The 24,059-nt window shown below is 40.7% G+C and overlaps 1 protein-coding gene across 5 annotated transcripts in view; it reads left to right on the top strand.

The window, feature by feature from the left end:
- The first annotated feature begins 1,340 nt into the window (after window positions 1–1,340).
- UBXN2A (UBX domain protein 2A) overlaps window positions 1,341–24,059 on the top strand; it is a 49,668-nt gene continuing 26,949 nt past the window's right edge. For 2 of the 5 annotated variants that reach the window (XM_080814874.1, XM_080814878.1), the window contains exons 1-3: window positions 1,341–1,530; window positions 13,301–13,353; window positions 23,412–23,550. In XM_080814874.1, coding sequence (XP_080671000.1) covers window positions 13,313–13,353; window positions 23,412–23,550 — 180 coding nt within the window. In that variant the 5' untranslated portion in view covers window positions 1,341–1,530; window positions 13,301–13,312. The other 3 variants (XM_080814877.1, XM_080814875.1, XM_080814876.1) reach the window with 3 other exon arrangements.

Genomic DNA, 24,059 nt, shown 5'->3' with positions numbered 1-24,059 from the left:
ACCTGAATGCTTGTGCTTTGCTGCAGGTAATATTAAAATTCTGTACTCATTGTGGAAATCAGTTTGGCAGTTCCTCAAAAAGTTAAATATATGCCATATGATCCAGTAATTCTGCATCTAGATACATACAAAATAATTGAAAGCAAGAGACTTAATCAGATACTTGTATACAGATGTTCATAATTCCATCGTTCACAATAGCCAAAAGGTGGAAACAATCCAAATGTCCATCAGCAGGTGAGTGGATAAATAAAAGGTGGTATATACAACAACGGAGTATTTTCCAGCATAAAGGAGAATACATTGTGGTGCTTGCTATAACGTGAATGAACCTTGAAAATACAGTGCCAAGTGAAGTAAGGGCAGACACAAAAGGACAAATACTGTACAATTCTAGTTATGTGAGGTACCTAGACGACGGCAGCATCAGGAGATAGAGGGAAAAAGACTATTCCAACGGGGTGTGGAGGGTGAGGGGTCACTATGTCTCCAGGGGAACTCTGACCAGGGGATCTGCAACTGTCTCCAAGGTCAGGCATAAAAAAGCGGGGGGGGGGGGGGTCTTTTCTTCCACAGGGAGAAGTGAACAAAGCCTCGAAGGAACTGGGTGTGGGGAAGTGGGAGGAGCGGGTAGAGGTGGCAACGATCACACAGCACATCAGTGTTTTGCAGGGAGGTGAAATTTCTCCCGAAATTTCAGGAGTGGTGGATGAGAAGGGCTTGCAGACCCGCTCAAGCTGAGGGTGGGTCAAAGTTTAGGGGCCTGGTGGAGGGAGAGCAGCTTAAATAAAGTTTGGTCAAGTCGGGGGAGCCCGTATTTCGTCCAGATTGGTCAGTGAGTGCAATCTGTTCACCTTACCATTTACGAGGCAAAAACGAAGGGAATTTGGACCGTCTATGTCTGACCTGTCATAGGTGAAAACAAGGGGGCACGCGTGGGTCATATTTGAGTTACACCGGGAAGGGTGGTTTCTTGCAGTAAATCCTTTCAGGAGCACAAAAGGGTGGGGGGATTTCTTTAACGTCGCTTTCCAGAATCACAGGGCTCGGGTTAAGTTCTACGTTGTCACAATGCAGGGAAATCTCTCCGCGGACTCAATCAGAGGCTGCGGAGGTACAGAGGTTAAGTAAACGTTGGGCTATTCTTTGAGCCCACACCTCGCTCCCAGCATTTTTAGGGTCGGGTGAGAAGGCGGCCAGCGACACAGCCGGCTGCAGGCAGGAGACTGCCGCCATTACCGTGCCTTGGCTAAGGGCTGAGGAGGCGGCTGCGGCGGCGGAGCCTACCGGCCCCGCCCCCCACCGCGCGCGCTCCCGGGTCTGCGCGGAGCCTGCCCGGCGCGCGCTCGGCGCCCGGCGGCTGAGACCCGGAGCGGCGGGCCGGGTCCCAGCGGCGCCGCCCGCGAGCCTCCGCGGGTCTGGGGGCTCCGGCCCGGCAGCGGCGGTGGCGCCCGCGGCCCCTGAGCGAACCGAGGACCAGGCCGCGAGGCGACAGCGCGGCGCGGCCCCCTCCAGCGGCCGCGCCCGGAGGTGAGTGCGCTGGGGCGCGCCGCGTTCGGCGGGGTGAGGGGCTGGGACGTCCGCTCCCCTCCGGCCGCGGGCGGGCGTTTCCCAGGCGGGGCGCTGTCCCGGGTTAGGGGGAAAGGGTGTCGTTGGGTTGTGCGGGGCCGCAGCGCTCTAGACAGTCTCGGTATCGGTGAGCCCGGGGTCCGGGCGGTTTCGTTGACGCTGGAGGCGGCGGCTGGGGCGAGACTCGGCCAGTTCAGGTGAGCCGCGTCTCCGGCCTGCCGCCTGTGCTTGCTTCCTGCGTGGTGGCGACCTCCGAGCCGGCACCGCCGAGGGCTTCCGTTCGGGGTTGGGGGGGGGGCTCGGAAACTTCGAGTTAGGCGCACTTAAGATGCCCCCGTTTCCAAAGGCGTGCGCTGCAGGAGCACGGTGCAGAAGTACCAGGCGCATTTGTTTGGGGTGGCTGTTTCTCAGGTACCTTCACCACCGAGTGTCCCCCGACAGTCTTTTTGTAGGTTTCGAGTTTGCTTTTTTCCATGTTTAATTTTTTGCGTCTGCGCCTTTTTACTCGCAGTGTCTCGTTAGCAATAAGGAACGTTAGGGTGTTGTCCAGCCTGGTTTCTTCCGTCCATCACTTGAGATAATGGAAAATAAAGATAGGAATCTGACAGTCTTTATTGATGTCCGTGTGGAACTGTAAAGTATGACATTGTATGAACGACGTGAAAATCGGCCTCCGTATTTCAAAGTCATGGCTCAGGTGTGTTTTGGGAGTGTTTTACGCGTTCTTAAATTACTGTTTAGTTTTTAAAGGGGAAGACTCCTTAAAAGTTGGTGTTACGTCTTGTGTGTAAATATGCCGGAAGGCGTATTGATTTTAAAGGCAGTTAAATTCAGCGAATATTGAGCATCTATTTATATCGCTGAGGTTAGTGCTAGGCGCTGATGGCATCCGAAAACGAGAAGGAATGGTGTGCAGGATGGAGAGAGTGATTAATTAAGCAAGCAAGTAGTAATGATACGAGGCAGAATGCAGTATTAACAGAAACTCCTTTTTGTTGGGTACTGACTCTTAGCCTTGCACTGTGGTGTATACACACATGCGTACTTCACTTACTCCGTGCTTAATGTTAATTACTTAATTTATTCAAATTTCTTCAGTACCTACTGTTTGGTAAGTGACCAATATACCATGATGACCCTTGTAGATTTTTTTTTTTTTACACAAGTCTCATCATTTGACCCTTGAGCAGTGAGTGGGTGGGAGTATTAGGGATGCCGGCCCCCACACAGTTGGAGAATCTGTGTATGAATTCTGATTCCCCCAAAACTTAACTGCTTATAGCCTGCTATTGACTGAAAGCCTTAAAGCCAGTTAACACATATTTTGTATATGTATTATGCCTGTGTGCTTAATAATAAAGTAAGCTAGAGGAAAGAAAATATTATGAAGAAAATCATCGTAAGAGAAAATACATTTCTAATATACTATATGTAGTACATTTATAATATGCTATACTTATATATAGTACATTTATAAATGCACTATTTAGAGATACCTGTATTTGTAGAAAAAAATCTTCTTATAAGTAGACTTGGTGCATTTCAAACCTGTATTGTTGAAGGCTCCACTGTAAATGCCAGTAAACCTAGACAGAAGCTTAAAAAGGAAAAATATGGTATATTGTGAGAACAGGTAACAAGGGGATAACCAGCTTGAGAAATCAGTTAAAGTTTTCTCAGGAAAGTAATCTTCCAGCTAAGATGTTATGGGTAAATAGGAATTGGTGAAAGGTGGCCCCCCAGAGGAGGGAAGAAAGGTCCAGGCGAAGGAAATAGGTTCCCCAGAGGGAGGTTAGGGAAATTTAAGGAACTGAAAGGTCAAAGCAAGTGGAATTGAGTGTGGAATCTACAAGGGGGCAAGAGAGATAATGCCAGGTCTTTTAAGCAGTGTTAAGAATTTGGGACTGGCTTTTTTTTATTTCCTTTACCTTAAAGCTTTACAGTGAAATTTTCACACTACTCAAATGTGATGAGCTAACGAGTACAGTGAACTTCTCTATAATATTAACCCAGAATATTTGGACCTTACTTGAAGAGCAGTGGATGGTCATTGAAAGGTTTTAAGCCGGGAAGTTTCCGTCAAATATGTTTTGTTTTTTTTTTTAACATTTTATTTATTTATTTGACACAGAGAGAGCACAAGCAGGCAGAGGGGCAGAGGGAAAGGGAGAAGCAGGCTCCCCGCTGAGCAGGGAGCCCTCAAATTTGTGTCTTATTCAGAAAGGTCACATCCGGCTGGCCTAGTGGTGGAGTGTGAGACTCTTGATCTCAAATCCCATGTTGGGGGTAGTTTATTTATTTGTTTATCTGTTTGAAAAGGTCATCCTGACTCCTGTGTAGAAACTCCCTTGAGGTGGGGACAAGAATGGAGTGAGGAAACCACCAAGAGATCACATTTGGGCCTAGAGTTGTGGCTGTGAAGGTAGAGCATATTCTAAGGGTATATAGTTGATCTCACTCTGCTAATAATTTTATGTTTAGTCTTTCAGAGAAATTGTGTCAAGTTTTCTAAGGGAATTTGTGTTTGCTCTCGGTTTTGCAAGGTAAATAACACTTCAGAGTGGAGCCCTGGAATGAAAATGTCTTGGTGTCAAAGGATGGCTGCCTTAGAGACTTTGACAGACTCTGCTAAGTGCCCCTTTCCCCAGCTACTCTTGTCACTTACCACTTTGGTCCTTAAGGGTATTTAACTTTCTCATTAACAGTTTTTCTAGGAGAAGACAGAAAAGTATTTTCAGTTACTCTGATGGCAACTAAGATAAGTTGAAACTTTCCAAAAATTTTCATTTCTTATTATTTAACAGTAAACTAGAATTCATTAAATATGCAGAGTATCTTTTGAAGTGTTTGATTTTGATGCTACTGTGATTTGTTTGCTCTTGGAGGTTTGGTGGCTGGCACTCCCATTCCATAAATCTAAGTGAAAAGGACTCCACATGGAAATGTGATCTGTGGGTTCCTTTGTGCTGTGTTTAATGCCAGGAATGGCTTTATCCCTAAGGAGAAACTTCAGCTTCTACACAAAGATAGCATACTCCACGGTATATCTTTATATACTTTATATACTTTAATCTTAAAAAAAAATGCAGTCTGTCATGTGAGTTTACAAAAATAAGTACAATTGGTAATATGCAGATTTTTTCTGTTTGAATTCTAATGTGTACATTCTTACTAGTCTAAATCTATTTTGACTGGATTTTTTTTCCAGTGGATATGTTCCAGAAAGCTCAGTCTAGTCTCTCTCCTGACTGATTTTATCACTGCAGTTGTTGGGAGTAAGTGGGATAATAATTGGGAAGGTGTTTGGTAAACTGTGATACACAATAAAAATATAAGATGGTAGTGGTACTAATTGGAAGTAAACTGAAGCAAAATGAAGGAAATTCTACTCATTTGTCTCTTCTAACACCAAGCTTCATGCTGGTGACTTAGACATTTGTCAGATGGCTTTTTTTATTCTCTATAGTACAGTGCATGACTTAGGTTCATTTGTGTCACATGACTGTGATGACTGTAGTTGACTCAGCTGATACAAATAGATTTTACATGGTTTATTACATATTACTAATTTATGATAAGAAATACCTAAAATAATGATGACTCTTTTATTTATTTATTTTTTAGATTTTATTTGTTTATTTGACAGAGAGAGAGATCACAAGTAGACAGAGAGGCAGGCAGAGTGAGGGGGAGAAGCAGGCTCCCCGCTGAACAGAGAACCTGATATGGGGCTGGATCCTAGGACCCTGAGGTTATGACCTGAGCTGAAGGCAGAGGCTTAACTCACTGAGCCACCCGGGCACCTCTGATGACTCTTTTTAAATAATGACTTTATGTCCATTCGGTTTTTACTTCATAATTCTATGCCATGTTTGCTATTCTAATTCAGTGTATTTTTCTGTTAGTTTGTAAACTCCCTGGGCGACTGTATCAGTCCCATTAACCTTTCTTTCATTAATTCTAAACCAGTGCCTTGCACATAGTGGTTGGAGGTTCAGTAAATATATAAAAGTTTTAAATGGTTTAATTAGTGAAATCAAAACTAAAAGATCAAAGTAAATCAGAGAAAGACAATTATCATATGATCTCACTGGTGGGTGGAATTTAAGAAACAAAACAGGATCCTGGGGGAAGAGAGGAAAAAATAAAATAAGATGAAATCAGAGAAGGAGACAAACCATAAGAGACTTTTTTTTACTAAAGATTTTTTTTTTATTTGACACAGAGGGTGAGTGAGTAGCAGGCAGAGGGAGAAGGAGAGGCAGATTCCCTGCCTAGCAGAGAGCCGGATGTGAGGCTCCATCCCAGGATCAGGATCAGCCGAGCCACCCAAGTGCCCCACCGTAGGAGACTGTTAATCACAGGAAACAAACTGAGGGTTGTTGGAGGGGAGATGGGTGGGGGGATGGGGTAACTGGGTGATGGACATTAAGGAGGGCATGTGATGTAATGAGCACTGGGTATTATATCAGACTGATGAATCACTGAGCTCTACCTCTGAATCAATAATCTGTTATATGTTAATTAATTGAATTTAAGTCAAAAAATAATGATAAAAAATAAACTTAACATAGTTTAAAGTAAGTGCCTCAGAAAACAAAAACAAACCCCTGGGGGCTCCTGGGTGGCTCAGTGGGTTAAGCCTCTACCTTCTGCTGAGGTCATGATCTCAGGGTCTGGGGATGGAGCCCTGCATCAGGCTCTCTGCTCAGCAGGAGGCCTGCTTTTCCTCCCTACCACCTCCTCTCCTTCCTCCTTGTGAGGAGGAATAAAACAATAAAACAACAATAAACAACAATAAAAACAAACCCCTAAACTAAAAGTTCATAGCTGTGTCAAAATTAAAACTATAGTGTAAGCCTGAAGATGTTTCTTAACTGATCCTTGTAACAGATTATGACAGAGTAACAGGAAAAGAGAAAGGAGCAAACATTATTGTATTCTTAGTATTTATTCGAGTCCTCAAAACAACCTTATGAGGATGAAAATCATCTCCATGTTACAGGTTTAGGGTTAGAGAAGGTGAATAACAACAAAGTCACCCAGCTCAAAAATGATGTAGTCAGAATTCCATTACAAGTTGGTTTGACTCTAAGGTCATCTTCATTCTCTGTTGGTGTCATAAAACAAGTAAAAACAATTTATTGGTAGCTTGTGACTATAAAATAGTGAAAAATATTAGCGTTTTGCTGGAAAACAATAACCTGTTAAAGGGAAACGTAGCGAAATACTTCAGGTATGGCTCCTCGTGGTTTTGCACTTGGCAAGGCACTGTGGAAAAAACAGGAAGTGTGTAAGTCATGATATATGTCCTCAAGGATCTTAGATCCAGCTAAAAAACATAAAAGAAACAACAGTAAACAGTCTCAGACAATATGATTTAAATACCAAAAATCTACATGATTTAGGAGAGGAATATTAATATAGATTTAATATTTTACCTTTATGGTAGATGTGGGACTTGAAGGATAATTAGGATTTGAATACCCAGAAGGATGGTTACATTATGAACAAAGAAGTGTTATGCACATGTTATGTTTATGACACAACAAGGATCATATCTAAACTAAGGGATTATATTAGGGTAGTTGAAAATAATGTTAGAAACAGTACCCACCAGGATATAATGTCCTCAAGGGTTGGAATCTTTGTCTACTTGGTTCCATATGTATCCCAAGCACCTAGAATCATACCTGGTATATAGTAGGTACTGAATACACATTTTTAATGCTTTTAACAACTTGAAGTATAATGAATATGCAATAAAATGCACATATTTAAGGCATACCATTTAATAAATATTTTTACCTGAATTAGTTTTCAATTTTGTAATGCCCTTTTTTAAAAAAATATTTTATTTATTTACTTGAGAGCGAGCCTGAGCATGCTGGAGCAGTGGGAGGAACAGAGGAAGAGGAACAAGCAGACTTGCACTGAACCCGGAGCCCTATGTGAGGCTCCATCCCACACCCCTGAGACCATGACCCAAGCCAAAATCAAATCAGACACCCAACCAGCAGCCACCCAGGCATTTCATAATGCTTTATTTCTTTAAAAAAAAAAAAAAAAGTAAGTCAAAATGAAAACTTTTCTGACATCTGAATGGTTGAGATGGGTGTTTATATTTTTCTCTATTTTGTGTATGTTTGAAAGGGAAGAATTTTAAAGGGAAGCAATTAAATAAATGTTTAGAAATATGAGATTTGAAGGACAAAGTCTTAGGAGAAAAAAATTAGTGGACATGAAATTCTGGTTTTCTGAATTTGTTTTTAACTTGTTTTTTGCTTTGCAATTTTTTAAAATTAGAATAATATATACATATAGTTTAAAAGATAGTAGTGTTAGAAAACTAAAAATGCTCCCATTCCCTTTCCCTAAGTACAACTGCTTTGAACTCATAGCTGTTTTTTCTGTTACTTACAATCATATTTCTAAACAACGTGTATATTTGGAGTTTTTTTTTTTTAAAGATTTTTATTTATTTATTTATTTGACAGACAGAGATCACAAGTAGGCAGAGAGGCAGGCAGAGAGAGAGGAAGGGAAGCTGGCTCCCAGCTGAGCGAAGAGCCTGATGTGGGACTTGATCCCAGGACCCTGAGAGCATGACCTGAGCAGAAGGCAGAGGCTTTAACCCACTGAGCCACCCAGGCGCCCCTCTCTTAATGGTTTTAGCTCATATGTTTTCTTTACAATAAGTAAAAGTATACACTATTTTCTTTTTTTTTTTTTCTTTTCCTTTAGACCTCAGGTCCATCCTCTGTCCAAAGATAGTGCTTATATTTATACAGTAACTGTAATAAACATTGTAAACGTGAAAGAGCATTGATAATACTGTGTCTTGTATTTAACAGTCATTTTTAATGGGTGCATTTTTTAAAATTTATTTTTTAAAGATTTTATTTATTTATTTGACAGAGAGAGAGATCACAAGTAGGCAGAGAGGCAGGCGGAGAGAGAGAGAGGGAAGCAGGCTCCCTGCTGAGCAGAGAGCCTGATGTGGGGCTCGATCCCAGGACCCTGAGATCATGACCTGAGCTGAAGGCAGGGGCTTAACCCACCGAGCCACCCAGGTGCCCCTAATGGCTGCATTTTTAAAGCATATAGTTTACATATAATCTAATCTATGTATCTTTATAATCTGTATAAATTATTGATACAAAAAAACTTCTTGTCTGATTTATTACTTTGTAAATCTAATGCCTAATCAGATGCCTTCCATAAAATTAATATTGAGTAAGATTCTTTGAATGAAATGATCTATTTGCATTTTTAAGTTTAGAGAATAATTTTGAAAAGCATTCCTGGAAGGAAAAAAAGTCTTTTAGAAATACAGAATACTGAGTAGAGACATCCAGTTTGCCTTAGTTGTTGGATTCCATCGTCTTGAATGCTGTGGCTTTAGTGACTCCTACCTTACCTCTAACTACAAGGCAGAGTCTGGAATGCCATTGATGGTGCTGTTCCTCCTCACTTGGTATTCCACACTCACTCCTCAGCCCCTTTGCATTTCCTCCTTTTTCCTTGCCTTTCTGTTTCCCCTTGTCTTTCAGAGTTCTTCACAATTTTCTCATGAAAAGGTTAAGAAATAAATCTGCTATCAATTTATATTCAATTCATAATTAAAGATAGAGGTATCTAAAACATCTTTCAATGATAGGATATTTTCCAGAGCAGAGCCCACTCTCCTTCTTTAATTCTTAACAAAACAAAGGCTAAGTGGGGAATTAGTGCTTAACATAGATTGCTATGGTTTTTGGCCCAGCTCCATTAGCAGGCCCTAAGATCATTCAGACTGATTTTTTTATCTGGTGAAAGGCTGCTGCCACCAGATCCTTAGTTACCAGATTAAATTCACCTCCAGATACTTTGGAGACTTTTTCTTTTCTTGAGAGAGAGCTTTACGTGGTAGCAGTGGATTGATTCTTGTGGCCATTTTCTCATTCCCATAGCTTTAGGACGGGTCTGGTGGCCTTTATTTTGCAGATTTGCCTTCTATTCAAACATGCGTACATTTTTAAATAAAGGTACACTAACATGTTGTAGAAATACTCATATATTCTTCACACTGCTTTTCCACATTTTTGGGAATTTAAAGGAAAGACAAAGTAAGCCGTATATATAGAATTTACCCACCATAGCTGTTATTTGTTAGGAAAAATTGAAAGCAAGCTAAATTCCCAGTAGTCACGGTATAGCTGCCTAATGGGATAATATGTATCCTTTAAAAATAGTTATGAAGCAATTTATATAGCTGAATGGAAAAAGACAGCATAGATATGAAAAATAAAGGAAACAAAAATCATTAATATACTAGCAGTGCATTTGAATGTGTATGAAAAATGGAGAGGAAGAAGCAAAAGTTTAGGGGTAATAAAAGTATGGATTATTTTCTCTCTTTTCCAAACTTTCCATATTAGTGTTTTGCCTTTATAACAAAATATTGTGAGAACTAAGCAAACAAATCAATGTTTAAAGTAGTCCAAGCCATCTGTCCACTGAGAGGTCCTGGAAACAACAACACAGTAGAAAAAACAAACATGCCAAACACCCAGATCTTGGTTTCTAAATACAGTAAAAAAAGGGGGGTGGGGGAGCATGTGGGTGACTCAGTCGGTTAAGCATCCGCCTTTAGCTCAGGTCAAGATCCTGGGTCCTGGGATTGAGCCCTGTGTCAGGCTCCTTTTCCTTCTCCCTCTGCCTGTGGCTCCCCCTGCTTGTACTCTTTCTCTGTGTCAAATAAATAAATCTTGAAAAAAAAGAAAAAAGTAACCATGGCTCCTTAGAGATAAGTCTGTTTCCAGGGCTGGGGCAGAGAAAGAACAAATGATCCTGGAGCATATTCTTGCCCCAGAAATTAAGATGATGTTTACAGGATGATAAATACGTATCAGAGGGACATCACACTGAAGGGATTCCCACTGGACAAATCTGGGAAATGGAACATCAAAATAAATGGTGATATTAGTGAGTTATAATTCATTGACTAGGGGCGCCTGGGTGGCTCAGTGGGTTCAAACCTCTGCCTTCGCTCAGGTCATGATCCCAGGTCCTGGGATCTAGTCCCGCATCGTACTCGCTGCTCAGCAGGGAGCCTGCTTCTACCTCTCTCTCTGCCTGCCTCTCTGCCTACTTGTGATCTCTGTCTGTCAAATAAATAAATAAAATCTTTAAAAAAAAATAACTCATTGACTAAAAAACCCATGAGTCCATACTCTTAGATCTAAAAAAAAAAAAGGTAATAAATAAGGAAAAGATGGACTATTAAGTAAACTTAACAGTCATGTGGAGTCCCTGTAACTAAGATAAGTTCCAAATATATCTAAATAATAAAATTTTAAAATTAAAGTTGAGGGGCTGCCTGGGTGGCTTAGTTGGTTAAGTGCCTGCCTTAGGCTCAGGTCATGCATGATTCCAGGATGCTGGGATTGAGCCCCACGTTGGGCACGTTGGGGTCCCTGCTCAGCCCACTTCTCCTTCTCCCCACTGCTCATTCTCTCATGCTCTCTCTCAAATAATAAAATCTTCTAAAAAATTTATATTGTGGGGGCACCTGGGTGGCTCGGTGGGTTAAGCCTCTGCTTTGGGCTCAGGTCATGGTCTCGGGGTCCTGGGATTGAGCCCTGCCTTGGGCTTTCTGCTCAGCAGGGAGCCTGCTTCACCATCTCTATCTGCCTGCCTCTCTACCTACTTGTGATCTCTCTCTGTCAAATGAATAAATAAAATCTTTCAAAAAAATTTATATCGAGGGGCACCGCAGAATGGGAAAATAGGCAGTTGCAGCAAGCTCATGTTCCCCCAGAAACATGAAAAACATGCATTAACTGTTAGGACCAACTTAGAACTGTGGAAAGTAGTTCTGGGTGTAGAGCAGCCAAGCAAATGCTGAATCAAGAAAAATGCAACTTAAGAAAAACAGGCAATGGGGGTGCCTGGGTGGCTCAGTGGGTTAAGCCTCTGCCTTCGGCTCAGGTCATGATCCCAGAGTCCCAGGATCAAGTCCCGCATCGGGCTCCCAGCTCCACAGGGAGTCTGCTTCTCCCTCTGATGCTTCTCCCCTCTCATGCTCTCTCTCACACTCTCTCTCTCTCTCAAATAAATAAAATCTTTAAAAAAAAAAAAAAAGAACATGCAAAACACATAAAAAATGGGCAAAGGACTTGAATAGATTTTCTCCAAAGAAGATAGACAGATGGCCAATAAGTGCATGTAAAAAGATGCTCGACATCTAGTCACAATGAGATGTACTTTATTAGGATGGGTATTATTTAATAAAATATTAATAAATAAAATAAGTATTTAATAAAATAATGGTTCAGTGGGTTAAAGCCTCTGCCTTCAGCTCAGGTCATGATCCCAGGGTCCTGGGATTGAGCCCTGGATCGGGCGCTCTGCTCAGCTGGGAGCCTGGTCCCCCCTGCCCCCCCCCCCGCCTGCCTCTCTGCCTACTTGTGTTCTCTGTCAAATAAATAAATAAATAAATATCTTAAAAAAAACCACACACACACATACAAAAACCCCAAAATAATATTAGCAAGGATGTGGAGAAATTAGAACCCTGGTACGTTGTTGGCGGGAATACAGAATTACTCACAGTAGCCAGAGGTGTAAACAGTCGAAATGTCCACAAACAGATGAATGTGTAGGGGTGCCTGGGTGGCTCAGTGGGTTAAATGTCTGCCTTCCTTTCAGGTCATAATCCCAGGGTCATGGGATCTAGCCCCACATCTGGTCCCTGGCTCAGAGGGAGTCTGCTTCTCCTTCTCCCTGCCTCTCCCCCTTGCTCATGCCTGTGCACACAGTGCTAATAAAATCTTGAAAAAAAGCCAGATGAATGTGTAAACAAAATGTATATACATACAGTGGAATATTAGCCATAAAAAGGAATGAATTTATGTTAAGTGAAATAAGCCAGACACAAAAGGACAAATGTACAATTCTGTTTATGTGAAATACAAGGCAAATTCATGAAGGCAGAAGGTAGAATATGGGTTACCAGGCCTGGGAAGAGAGAGGAATAGAGAATTATTTTTTAATGGGTACAGAGATTCTTTCTTTCTTTTTTTTTTTTTAAAGATCTTATTTATTTATTTGACAGAGAGAGAGATCACAAGTAGGCAGAGAGGCAGGCAGAGAGAGAGGGGGGGGAAGCAGGCTCCCCGCTGAGCAAGGAGCCTGATGTGGGGCTCGATCCCAGGACCCTGGGATCATGACCTGAGCTGAAGGCAGAGGCTTAACCCACTGAGCCACTGAGATACCCAGCCACTGTATCCCTGGGTACAGAGTTTCTTTTTGGTAAGTTGAAATAGTCTTGGAAATGGATAGTGGTAATGATTGTACAACATTTGTGGGTGTAATTCATACCACTGAATTGTATACTGTACATCTTGTCAGTTTGCTTGAATTGTAAGAATGAGAATAAAGTTCACATTTCATTCACAAAAGTGAATGAAACATTTTTATCATAATTCTTAAGAAAGAGTTCTAAAAGGAAAAAAAAATTTCTTGTTGGACGATTATTAGACTCCCAAAATATATTTTTCATTTTTGTTTTACTCTGTAGATGGAAATGACAGTTTTGAGTTTGGTCACATAAGTTCTTAAGACCCTTTCATACTACTTTGGGGATACCTAATAGTTTATGTTAAAGATTATTAATGCATATATAAGAGTGAACTTACCTTAAATACTCAATTGAGGATTTAGCTTTTGTTTGTTTTTACTTTTGCAGTAAGGCAAGAGAATGAAAGAAGTAGATAATCTCGAAAGTATAAAAGAAGAATGGTAAGTTAATTCAAGCTTTGCATTTCTTTGTTATTAATGCATTTCTTAGCATCTAATTTTGCATTTCACCGACAAATGTAGTAAGTTTTCTTTTTTTTTTTTTTAAAGGTTTTATTTATTTACTTGACAGACAGAGATCACAAAGTAGGCAGAGAGGCAGGCAGAGAGAGAGAGGAGGAAGCAGGCTCCCCGCTGAGCAGAGAGCCCGCTGCCGCTGGGCTTGATCCCAGGACTCTGGGGATCATGACCTGAGCCAAAGGCAGAGGCTTTTACCCACTGAGCCACCCAGGCGCCCCTGTAGTAAGTTTTCATTATGATTCTCTTTCAGTTAAATAGCTAATGGTAATATTTTTTTTATTGGTAATTTTTAAAAAAAAATATTTTATTTATTTATTTGACAGAGAGAGCGATCACAAGTAGGCAGAGAGACAGGCAGAGTGGGAGGGGGAAGCAGGCTCCCAGCTGAGCAGAGAGCCTGATGCGGGGCTCGATCCTAGGATCCTGGGATCATGACCTGAGCCGAAGGCAGAGGCTTTAACCCACTGAGCCACCCAGGTGCCCATAAAATAAAATCTTTTAAAAAATAGTAATAATAGCACATAGTAGAGACACAGTAAATGGTAGGTGCAAAGTCTGTGGTTCTTATCAATATAGAATATTTTATATTCACTTATCTGAGGAGAAATGATTATTTTTGTGTTATGCTGTTTGTTTGTTTGTTTGTTTGTTTTAAGATTTTATTTATCAGATAGAGATCACAAGTAGGCAGACAGGCAGGCAGAGAGAGAGAGAGGAAGGGAAGCAGGCTCGCCGCTGAGCAGAGAGCCCGATGCGGGGCTCAATCCCAGGACCCCGAGATCATGACCTGAGCCGAAGGCAGAGGCTTTAACCCACTGAGCCACCCAGGCGCCCCTATGCTGTTTGTTTTAAATACTTGAGGTGAATGTCCATTTAAGGAGACAGACAGCTATTTCATACTTAAAATAGTGAATGCTTCTGTACTAAACAAATATTACTTGTTTTTTATTACTTACTATTTTATATAAATAAATACTAACTATATAATTGTGAGATCGTGTCTGAGGACCTCTAAGACCACCCCCAGGCTTGATTTGCTGAGAGGATGCAAAGGACTCAGCATATAGTCATTCTAATGACTTTGATTTATTATATTATTATAAGAAGATAACAAAGAGGGAAACTGGGTGGCTCAGTTGTTAAGCGTCTGCCTTTGGCTCAGGTCAGGACCCCAGGGTCCTGGGATCAAGTCCCACATCGGGCTCCCTGCTGGGCGGGAAGCCTGCTTCTCCCTCTCCTATTTCCCTGCTTGTGTTCCCTCTCTGGCTGTATCTCTCTCTCTCTCTCTGTCAAATAAATAAATAAATAATTTTTTTTAAAAAAAGATACAAAGAAAAATCAGCAAAGGGGAAAAGCACATGGGGTGAACTTAAGGGGAAGCCAGGCACAAACTTTAAAGAGTCCTTGCCCAGTGGTATCACCCAGGATGCACTTAATTCTCCCAGTAGTAAGTTATGAGACCACATGTAAATTGTTGTTTATTACCTAAGGAAGTTAATTATAAATCAGTCTACGGTTTTTGTTGGGTGTTGTAGTATGTATCAGTACTATGAATGTAATTAGATAGTAAGGTATCTGTACAAAAATATTAGGAATAGATTTTATAACTTTCTTTGTAACAAAAAAATAGATATTGTTCGAAATACTGGTCCAGTAAAAAAATGAAAAGACTTTTCCTGAGTATATCAGTAGTTCAAAGACTGTAAGTGGTGAAGACCCGTATTTACCATATGTGCTCCCAAACAGATGCATATCCTTCACCCATTTGGACAAGAGCCAATAACCTTATTTATTCAGAAGGCAGTAGTGAGTGACAAAGTCAGCAGAAGAGGGTGTTCTGTAGCCAAAATAGATGTTTCAAAGTCCTTTTCTTGAACTTGTGTACTTTTTATTATCAGCGAAACTCCTGAAACTTCAAGACTATATACTGAGCCATAACAACTTTGTTATCTGGTTTTCAGATTATGGAGAGGAGTATTGATAATTGTATCATAAAACGTAGTGACAAGTAAGGGAAAGGATGATGGAGTAGAAAGCATAGATGAAATAATAAAGTTGTCTGAATATTTTTAGTGTTAAGGAAAGTCTTTATAAATTCGTATGGCCATGGGATTTTGCTGCATTCTATCTTAATATAGTAGAATACAAAGGGATTCCCTGTATTATAAATAATAAAGAATTAAATATGGTGTACTTTCCCATTTTTCTGTCAGGAATGTCTTTCATGGTTTTTGGTTTTTTTAAAAATATTATTTATTTATTTATTTGACAGAGGCCACAAGTACGCAGAGAGGCAGGCAGAGACAGAGAGAGAGGGAAGCAGGCTCCCTGCTGAGCAGAGAGCCCAACACGGGGCTCCATCCCAGGACCCTGAGATCATGACCTGAGCCGAAGGCAGAGGCTTTAACCCACTGAGCCACCCAGGCGCCCCCTTTCATGTTTTTTTTTTTTCTTAAAAAACATTTTATTAAAAAAAAAAAAACAAAAAACATTTTATTTATATATTTGACAGAGAGACAGCGAGAGCAGGAACCCAACCAAGCAGGGGGAGTGGGAGAGGGAAAGTATGCTTCCTGTCGAGCAGGGAGCCCCATGGGGGGCTCGTGACCTGAGCCGAAGGTAGACCCTTAGCGACTGAGCCACCCAGGTGCCTTTTAAATTTTTATTAAATTCATGCTCTTTTTAATTTTTATTTTGTTTTATTTTAGTGCGTGGGGGAAGTGGGGGCAGAGGGCAAGAGTGTGAAAATCTTAAGCAGGCTCCATACCCAGCGTGGATCTCGATGCAGGGCTTGATCTCACAACCCTGAGATTATGACTTGAGCTGAAATCAAGAGTTGGACGCTTAGGGGCGCCTGGGTGGGTCAGTCAGTTAAGCAGCTGCCTTTGGCTCAGGTCATGATCCCAGGGTCCTGGGATTGAGTCCTGCATGGGCTCCCAGCTCAGTGGGAAGTCTGCTTTTCCCTCTCCCACTCTTCATGCTTGTGTTCCCTCTCTCACCATGTCTCTCTGTCAAATAAATAAAATCTTAAAGAAAAAGAGTTGGATGCTTAACTGACTAAGCCACCCAAGAGCCCCTCTTTCATGCTCTTTTTAAAAATTATTAATAATAAACCTTATTTTTAAGAGAGTTTTAGGTTTAAAGAAAAAGTGATCAGAAAATACACTTCCCATATTCCCATCCTCCCCTTCCCCAGCGCACATAGTTTCCTATATTATTAACATCTTGTTTTATGTAGTATATTTGTTACAGTTTGGAACCAATATTGATACATTATCATTAATTGTAGTTTACATTTTGGCCCATTTTTGTATTGTAATGTTCTTTGGGGTTTGACAAATGTTACTGATGTGTATGGGGTTGTGCTTTTATTTATTTATTTATGATGATGATTATTATTATTTTAGTAATCTCTGTATCCAATATGGGGCTTGAACTCACAACCCTGAAATGAAGAGTTGCATACTTTTCCATCTGAGCCAGCCAGGTGTTGTGCTTTTAATTCCAGGTAGTAGTTATTGTTGGTTTATAGGAAAGCACTTGGCTTTTATATATTAATCTTCTACAGCTTTGCTAAAATTGCTTCTTAGTTCCAGGAGTTGTTTGTTGTTGTTATTTGGGATTTTCTGTGTACATAATCATATCATCTGCAGTTTTTTTTCTTCCTTCCCAGTCTGTGTACTTTTTATTTGCTTTAGTTGTTTTACTGACTTAGCTAGGATTTCCAATATGGTATTGAAGAGGAGTACTGAGTAGGGGCATCTTTGTCTGATTCCTGATCTTTGAGGGAGGGCGTCTAGTTTCTTGTCATAAAGTGTGATGTTAGCTGTGGGTTTTCTGTAGATGTTCTTTATCAAGTTAAGAGAGTTCTTCTCTGTTCCTAGTTTGCTGAGGGTTTTTAATCAAGAATGAGTGTTGGACAACATCAAACCTAGCCATATTTAGCCTACCTGTGCTTAGGATAAGCATATTTCTTAAAACATGGTCCTTATTGCAGTATTTTGTACTATGTTTAATTCTCACTATGTTCTGAGATAGAAGTTAGAACCAAGCTTTAATTCTAAATGAAAAAGAAAATGGTTTTTAAGATGTGCCTTTGAACTGCAATTTAGAATTTCCAAGTTAATTCAGAAAATACTAGCTTTTTCTGTAAAGGACTCTTTAACTCTAGGAACAAACTCAGGGCTGCTGGAGGGGAGGTGGGTGGAGGGATGGGGTGACTGGGTGATGGGCATATTAAGGAGGGCACATGATGTGATGAGCACTGAGTGTTACATACAACTGATGAATCACTGACCTCTACCTCTGAAACTAATAATACGTTATATGTTAATTAATTAAATTTGAAAAAAAAATTTTAAAAAGAATGCGTGTTGGATGTTGTCAGATGCTTTTATCTGTTGATATTATCATGATTTGCTATAGCATATTGATGTGATGGATTATATTAATTGATTTTCTCATGTTGGATCAGCCTTGCATACCTGGAATAAATCCTACTTGGTTGCAGTAAGGATTTTTGCATCTGTGTTCATGAGAGATACTGGTGAGGGAGCAGAAGCTAAGCTGACGGTAAAGCACAAGCTGACACCTCACAATCCCCCCAATTCCTAGGTGGGATAATGTGTACACTCCTCGGGCATTGTTGCCAGCTCTTAAACTAAGGGGAAGGAAAAAATAAATGGTTAATAGAGACCACAGTCCATGAGTCTTCATCAGTTTACAAACGTCTTAGTGATTTACAAGAAAAAAAGGATTCTTACCAAAAATCTAACTTCCAGAAGCAAACTCAGTTATTTTAATGTTAATTGCTTTATTAGAGGGAGAAACAACCTTAACTCAACCAAGGCAAGGCCTCAGGTGTCCTGTAGGTCCTCTTTAGCATATGAAAGTTCTTTTGAAAACTTCCCTTTTTCCTTATCTCCCCCTGGGAACCCCTCACAACCTCTGAGCCAAGCTCTTTCTGCCTGTGGGTCCTGTCCCCATTCTTTAATAAAATCACCATTTCTGCACCAAAGGTGTCTCAAAAATTCTTTCTCGGCTATTGGCTCCAGACCTCACCTACATTCAAAAACTACATCAATATTGTTTTTTTTCCTTTTTTGAAATGTCTTTGTCTGGTTTTAACTTTATTTTTATTTTTTTAAAGATTTATTAATTTTAGAAATAGGGGGAGACAGAGTGTGTGCACATATGAGCAAGGGAAGGCGGGCGAAGGAGCAAAGGGAGGAGAATCTCAGACTCTACTGAGCAGAGAGCCTCATGAGATCATTACCTGAGCAAAGCAAAGAATTGGAGTTGAAAGAGTTCCTTCTGCTTTTATTTTCTTGAAGATATGGTAGATAATTGGTATCATTTCTTCCTTAAATGTTTGATAGAATTTACTAGTGAAATCTTTTTATGTTTTTAAGATTTTGTTTTATTTATTTATTTATTTGAGGGAGAGAGAGTGCATGTGGGCACAGGTGCATGTGGGAGCTGGTGGGGGACTGAGCTGAGAGGTAGAGGGAGAGGGAGATGCTCTCCTCAGCAGGGAGCCCCACACTGGGCTCCATCCCAAGACCCTAGTGTCATGACCTGAGCAGATGGTCCGGTCAGTGAAGCTTAACTATCTGAGCCACCCACTAGTGAAATCTTTTCTGCTTAGTGGTTTCTGTTTTGGAAGATTGTGAATTATTGACTCAGTTTTCTTAATAGATACGAGCTTTTGTGTATGTTCCTAAAATTTTGGTGGATTGCCCCTTTCAAGGAATTGGCCTATTGAAGTTACCAAATTTGTGGGCATAGAGCTGTTTATAATGCATATCTACACCTTGTACTCTGAACCTCTTAAAAACCTAGACTACTGGGATACCTGGGTGGCTCAGTTGGTTAAGCGGCTGCCTTCAGCTCAGGTCACGATCCCAGCGTCCCCGGAATCGAGTCCCACATCCGGCTCCTTGCTCAGCAGGGACCCTGCTTCTCCCTCTGCCTCTGCCTGCCATTCTGTCTGCCTGTGCTTGCTTGCCCTCTCTCTCTGACAAATAAATAAAATCTTAAAAAAAAAAAAAAGCCAAAAACCTAGACTGTTTCTTGCTCATCTTCCTATCTCCTTACCACCTACCATAAAGTACTCAATAAATGTTTGAATGACTTGAATTAACAAAATGAGGCTTAATAGAATTTGCATATCAAATAGGTAAGGTAAAGGACTAAAGTTACTTTAGATGCTCAGCTTTATTGTCTTTTTATTTAGTAATTGTGTATAAACTGCTTTCTTATAGCTGGGACACAGGGGTGCAAGAGCACCTGGTTCTGAGGGTCCCAAACATACCAGGTTCAGGCACTGGCCACTGACAAAATCCAAAGGCAGTGAAACAGGAAAGGAATTTATTTCAGTGAGGCCAGTGCTGGAAAAGACAGCAGACCAGCGTTTCATACTGTCACCAGAGTGCCAAAAATGCTACCAGGTTTATTTAAGGTAACTATGGGACAAAAGTGGGTGGGTGTGTGCAGGTAGGCTGTGAAGGTAGGCTGTGAAGGTCAAATTGATCATTGTCTTGGAGTCAGTCAGTCATGGGCTGGGTCTTTCCTGGTTCAGGGCAGTCCTTATTGCTCAAGGGGTAGTTTCAGTTCCCATCAGGGGATGCTTTGCCCTCAGGGTCTTTCACCTGAGCCAAGAAACAATCTCGAAAGAACCCAAGTAGAAAGTGAGGCCAAGATGGAGGCAGCCAGGGGTGCCTGGGTGGCTTAGTTCGTTAAATGTCTGACTTCACCTGAGGTTATGATCTTGGGGTCCTGGGATCAAGCCCTGCATTGGGTTCCTTGTTCAGCGGGAGTCTGCTTCTCCCTCTGCCCCAGCCCTCCTCTCTCTCTCTCTCTCTCTCTCAAATAAATAAAATCTTAAAAAAAAAAAAAAAAGAAAGAAAAGATGGAGGCAGCCAGAGTCCACTTTTTCTGGCAAATACCAGAGAGCATTCAGTGGTCCTAATAATACACATATCTAATAGTGCACACCAACATGTGTACTGATACATACTGTATATCAGGTATCGCTTTTGTATGTGTTTGCTGTAATACTCACAGCAACCATGTAAGATACGTGCCAGTATCTGCATTTTGCAGATGAAAAAATCCAAATCACGTAGAGGCTGCTAGGTTTCCCGCCCAGAGTCAGTGTGACTCAGTACCTAAATACAGACACCAAGGCCTGAACTCTTATTAGACAATATCCTCTATTGCTATATAGCTATACTGATGAAAGAGGGGAAGATCATTAGTATTGTGAGAAATCATCTTGGGATGTGATTCTTTTTATGTAAAAAGTATGTCATTGCTTTCAGAAAGGCATAATTAATACTCTGTGATAATGTGAAGCATCTTAAGAATGTATATAGAGAGATTACCTAGAAGAGTAAAAAGAGTATACCTAAATTAAAATATTGCTGAGTGTTAGCATTGCTCTGAGTGTTAGCATTTTAATAATAACATTTTAATAATAACATAGAGATGACTATTTTGTCTGATTAAGAGCACAGGCACTTGTAGCCTAGGTTCACTTTCCAACTCTGCCTCAGTATAGCTTTGTGATCTTGAGCAAATTGCTTAGGGGTGGGGTGGGGAAGCAGAGGGAGAGGGAGAAGCCGGAAGTGTGGGTGGATCCCAGGACGCCAGGATCACGACCTGGGCTGAAGGCGGAAGCTTAACCAACTGAGCCACCCAGGTGCCCCCTCTTTTTTTTTTTTTTTTAATTTTACCTCTTTTTGGGGGGTGCTTAAGCGTTTTTTTGATGTGCTAAATGGGAATAAAAACAGTATGTGCCTTTTTAGGTCATTGTGAGGATTGTATGAGTTAACTCATGTAAAGTACTTAAAATAGTTCTCAAAATATATTAAATGCTTACTAAATGTTAGCTATTAAGAGAAGCTTTATAGCATATCATAGACAAGATGTGGAAGGCAGATTAATAGTGTTTTAATGTTGTCTTCACCACTTACTACCTCTAACCTCATGTAACTTAACCTTTCTGTGACTCATTTTCTTTCCTCTAAAAATGTGGTTGAGAGTATCTTACCTTATGTTCCTGGCACAGTGTGAGAGCTGTAAAAATATTATTTATGGAATCTGAGAAGTTACAGTCCAGGACATGTATGAATTTTCTGTATGACTTTAAAAAGTTTGGTCAGAAGCCATATTTTCTGTCAAACAAAATTTCAGTAATATTTCTTAGACGATAAAATACAAATGCAAAATGAAAACTAGTAGATGGAAGGTAGGCAAAATGGATGAAGGGAGTCAAAAGGTATAAACTTTCAGTTATAAAATAAGTAATGAGAATGTAATAGATAGCATGGCAATTATAGTTTAAAATATTCGATGCAGGGGCGCCTGGGTGGCTCAGTGGGTTAAAGCCTGTGCCTTCGGCTCAGGTCATGATCCCAGGGATCTGGGATCTAGCCCCGCATGGGGCTCTCTGCTCAGCAGGGAGCCTGCTTCCTCCTCTCTGCCTGCTTCTCTGCCTATTTGTGATCTCTGTCTGTCAAATAGATAAATAAAATCTTAAAAAAAAAAATTCTATGCATATTGGAAAGTTGCCAAAAAATTACATCTTAAAAGTTCTGATCACAAGAAAAAAATTTCTCTGTGTATGGTGATAGATGTTAACTAGACTTACTATAGTAATCATTTCATAGTATATACAAATACAAATCATGTTGTATACCTGAAACTAACATATTGATTATACCTCAATTAAAAAAATAGTACTGAATGTCAAACTACTACAAATCAAAAATCTTTAGTGGGAAGTCTCATTCTGTGAAGTATACAATCAATCAAAACTATGATTAGGACTGTTCTGGTACATTATCACCTTTAGTTTCGAGTGCTTTCTATTGGGGCACTGAGTGGCTCAGTTGGTTAACAGTCTACCTTTAGCTCAAGTAATGATCCCAGGGTCCTGGAATCAAGCCCCACTTCAGGCTCCCCACTAAGTGCAGAGTCTGCTTCTCCCTCTCCTGCCCCTCCCTGCAACTCGTGCTCCTGCTCTTTCTCAAGTAAATACATAAAATCTTAAAAAAAAAAAAAGTGCTTTTTATTACCAGAAGATACATAGTAACCCCTTGTAAAGCTATTTTGAGGGGCACATGGCTTAGTTGGTTAAGCGTCTGCCTTCAGCTTGGGTTGTTGATCCCAGTATCCTGCCTTCAAGCCTTGCATTGTGCTCCTTGCTCTGCAGGACAGGAGCCGCCTTCTCCCCCTCCCTGCTGCTCCCCTGCTTGTGCTCTCTCTCTGTCAAATAAATAAAATCTTCAAGAATTAATAAATAAATAAAGTGGGGTGCCTGGGTGGCTCAGTGCGTTAAGCCTCTGCCTTTGGCTCAGGTCATGATCCCAGGGTTCTGGGATCGAGCCCCGCATCTGGCTCCTTGCTCAGCAGGGAAGTCTGCTTCCCCCTTCTGTCTCTCTGCCTACTTGTGATCTCTGTCTATCAAATAAATAAATAAAATCTTTAAAATAAATAAACAAACAAATAAATAAGCTATTTTGAGCTTTTTGGAAAAGAATTTTTTTTTTTAAAACTCTGGACCAGTAATTTTCGACCTGGTAAGATTTTTGTCCTGCAGAAGATACCCAGCAATGTTCAGAGATGGTTTTAGGTATTGTAACACGGGAGGTGGGGGTGGGTGGAGTATGCATGATCCGGGCATCTAGTGGGTAAAGGCCACAGATGCTACCAAATATCCTATGATAATAGGGCAGCCCACACAACAAAGAATTATCCCTCCCCAGATGTCAGTAGACTGAAGTTGAGAAAACCCTGCTCTGGACCTAAAAGGTTAATGACTTCCCAAGTTCACATATCTGCTAGAATCTTAATTTAGAAGTGGGTCTAAACAGCGGAACTGGAGGCATTTCCGTTCAGGACCCTTTAACTAGAAATTCATGTAAATTTTTGGAAAAGTAATGGTAGTGCTTAATATTCTTTTTTTGTGTGTGTAGGGTTTGTGAAACAGGATCTGACAACCAACCTCTTGGTGATGATCGACAAAGAAATTGTGAATATTTTGTTGACAGCCTTTTTGAGGAAGCTGAGAAGGTTGGTGCCAGATGCATGTCTCCCACTGAACAGAAAAAACAGGTAAATGTCCATAACTTTTTTCTCATCCAGTGTTTCTCAAAATAGAGACCATATTTTGGGTCCATGAGGTCAAAACTGTTTTCATAATAATAGAAAGATACTGTTTACCCTTGTCACTGTGTTGATTTTGTGCTCATACTGCAGAAGTGATGGTTAAAACTGACGGTACCTTGGGAGGAATGCAGTCAGTGACACCAAACTGTACTAGTAATTACCGTATTTTTTGCTTGCCATTTGGTGGGGAATATGCTAGTTGGTAGTAAGTGTGTCCTTGATGAAGCCAGGCTTGGGATAGCTTTATAACACAGTGTGTGTGAGGAGAGTGCCTTGGAAATACATAGCTTAAAACCTTGCAAGCCTAAATTTGCCTTTATTCAGTCTTCACACTTGATTGATAGAATGCTGTTCTGGTAACTCAGCCTTTGTTGTGGGTTTTGTTTTGTTTTGTTTTAAGATTTATGTATTTATTAGAGAGAGCACTTGTGCACCTGTGTGAGCAAGCAGGTGGA

Source organism: Martes martes (assembly GCF_963455335.1).
Source record: "Martes martes genome assembly, chromosome: 9".
In the NCBI taxonomy this organism is placed as follows: Eukaryota; Metazoa; Chordata; class Mammalia; order Carnivora; family Mustelidae; genus Martes; species Martes martes.
This window is presented reverse-complemented; position numbering and strand designations above follow the sequence as displayed.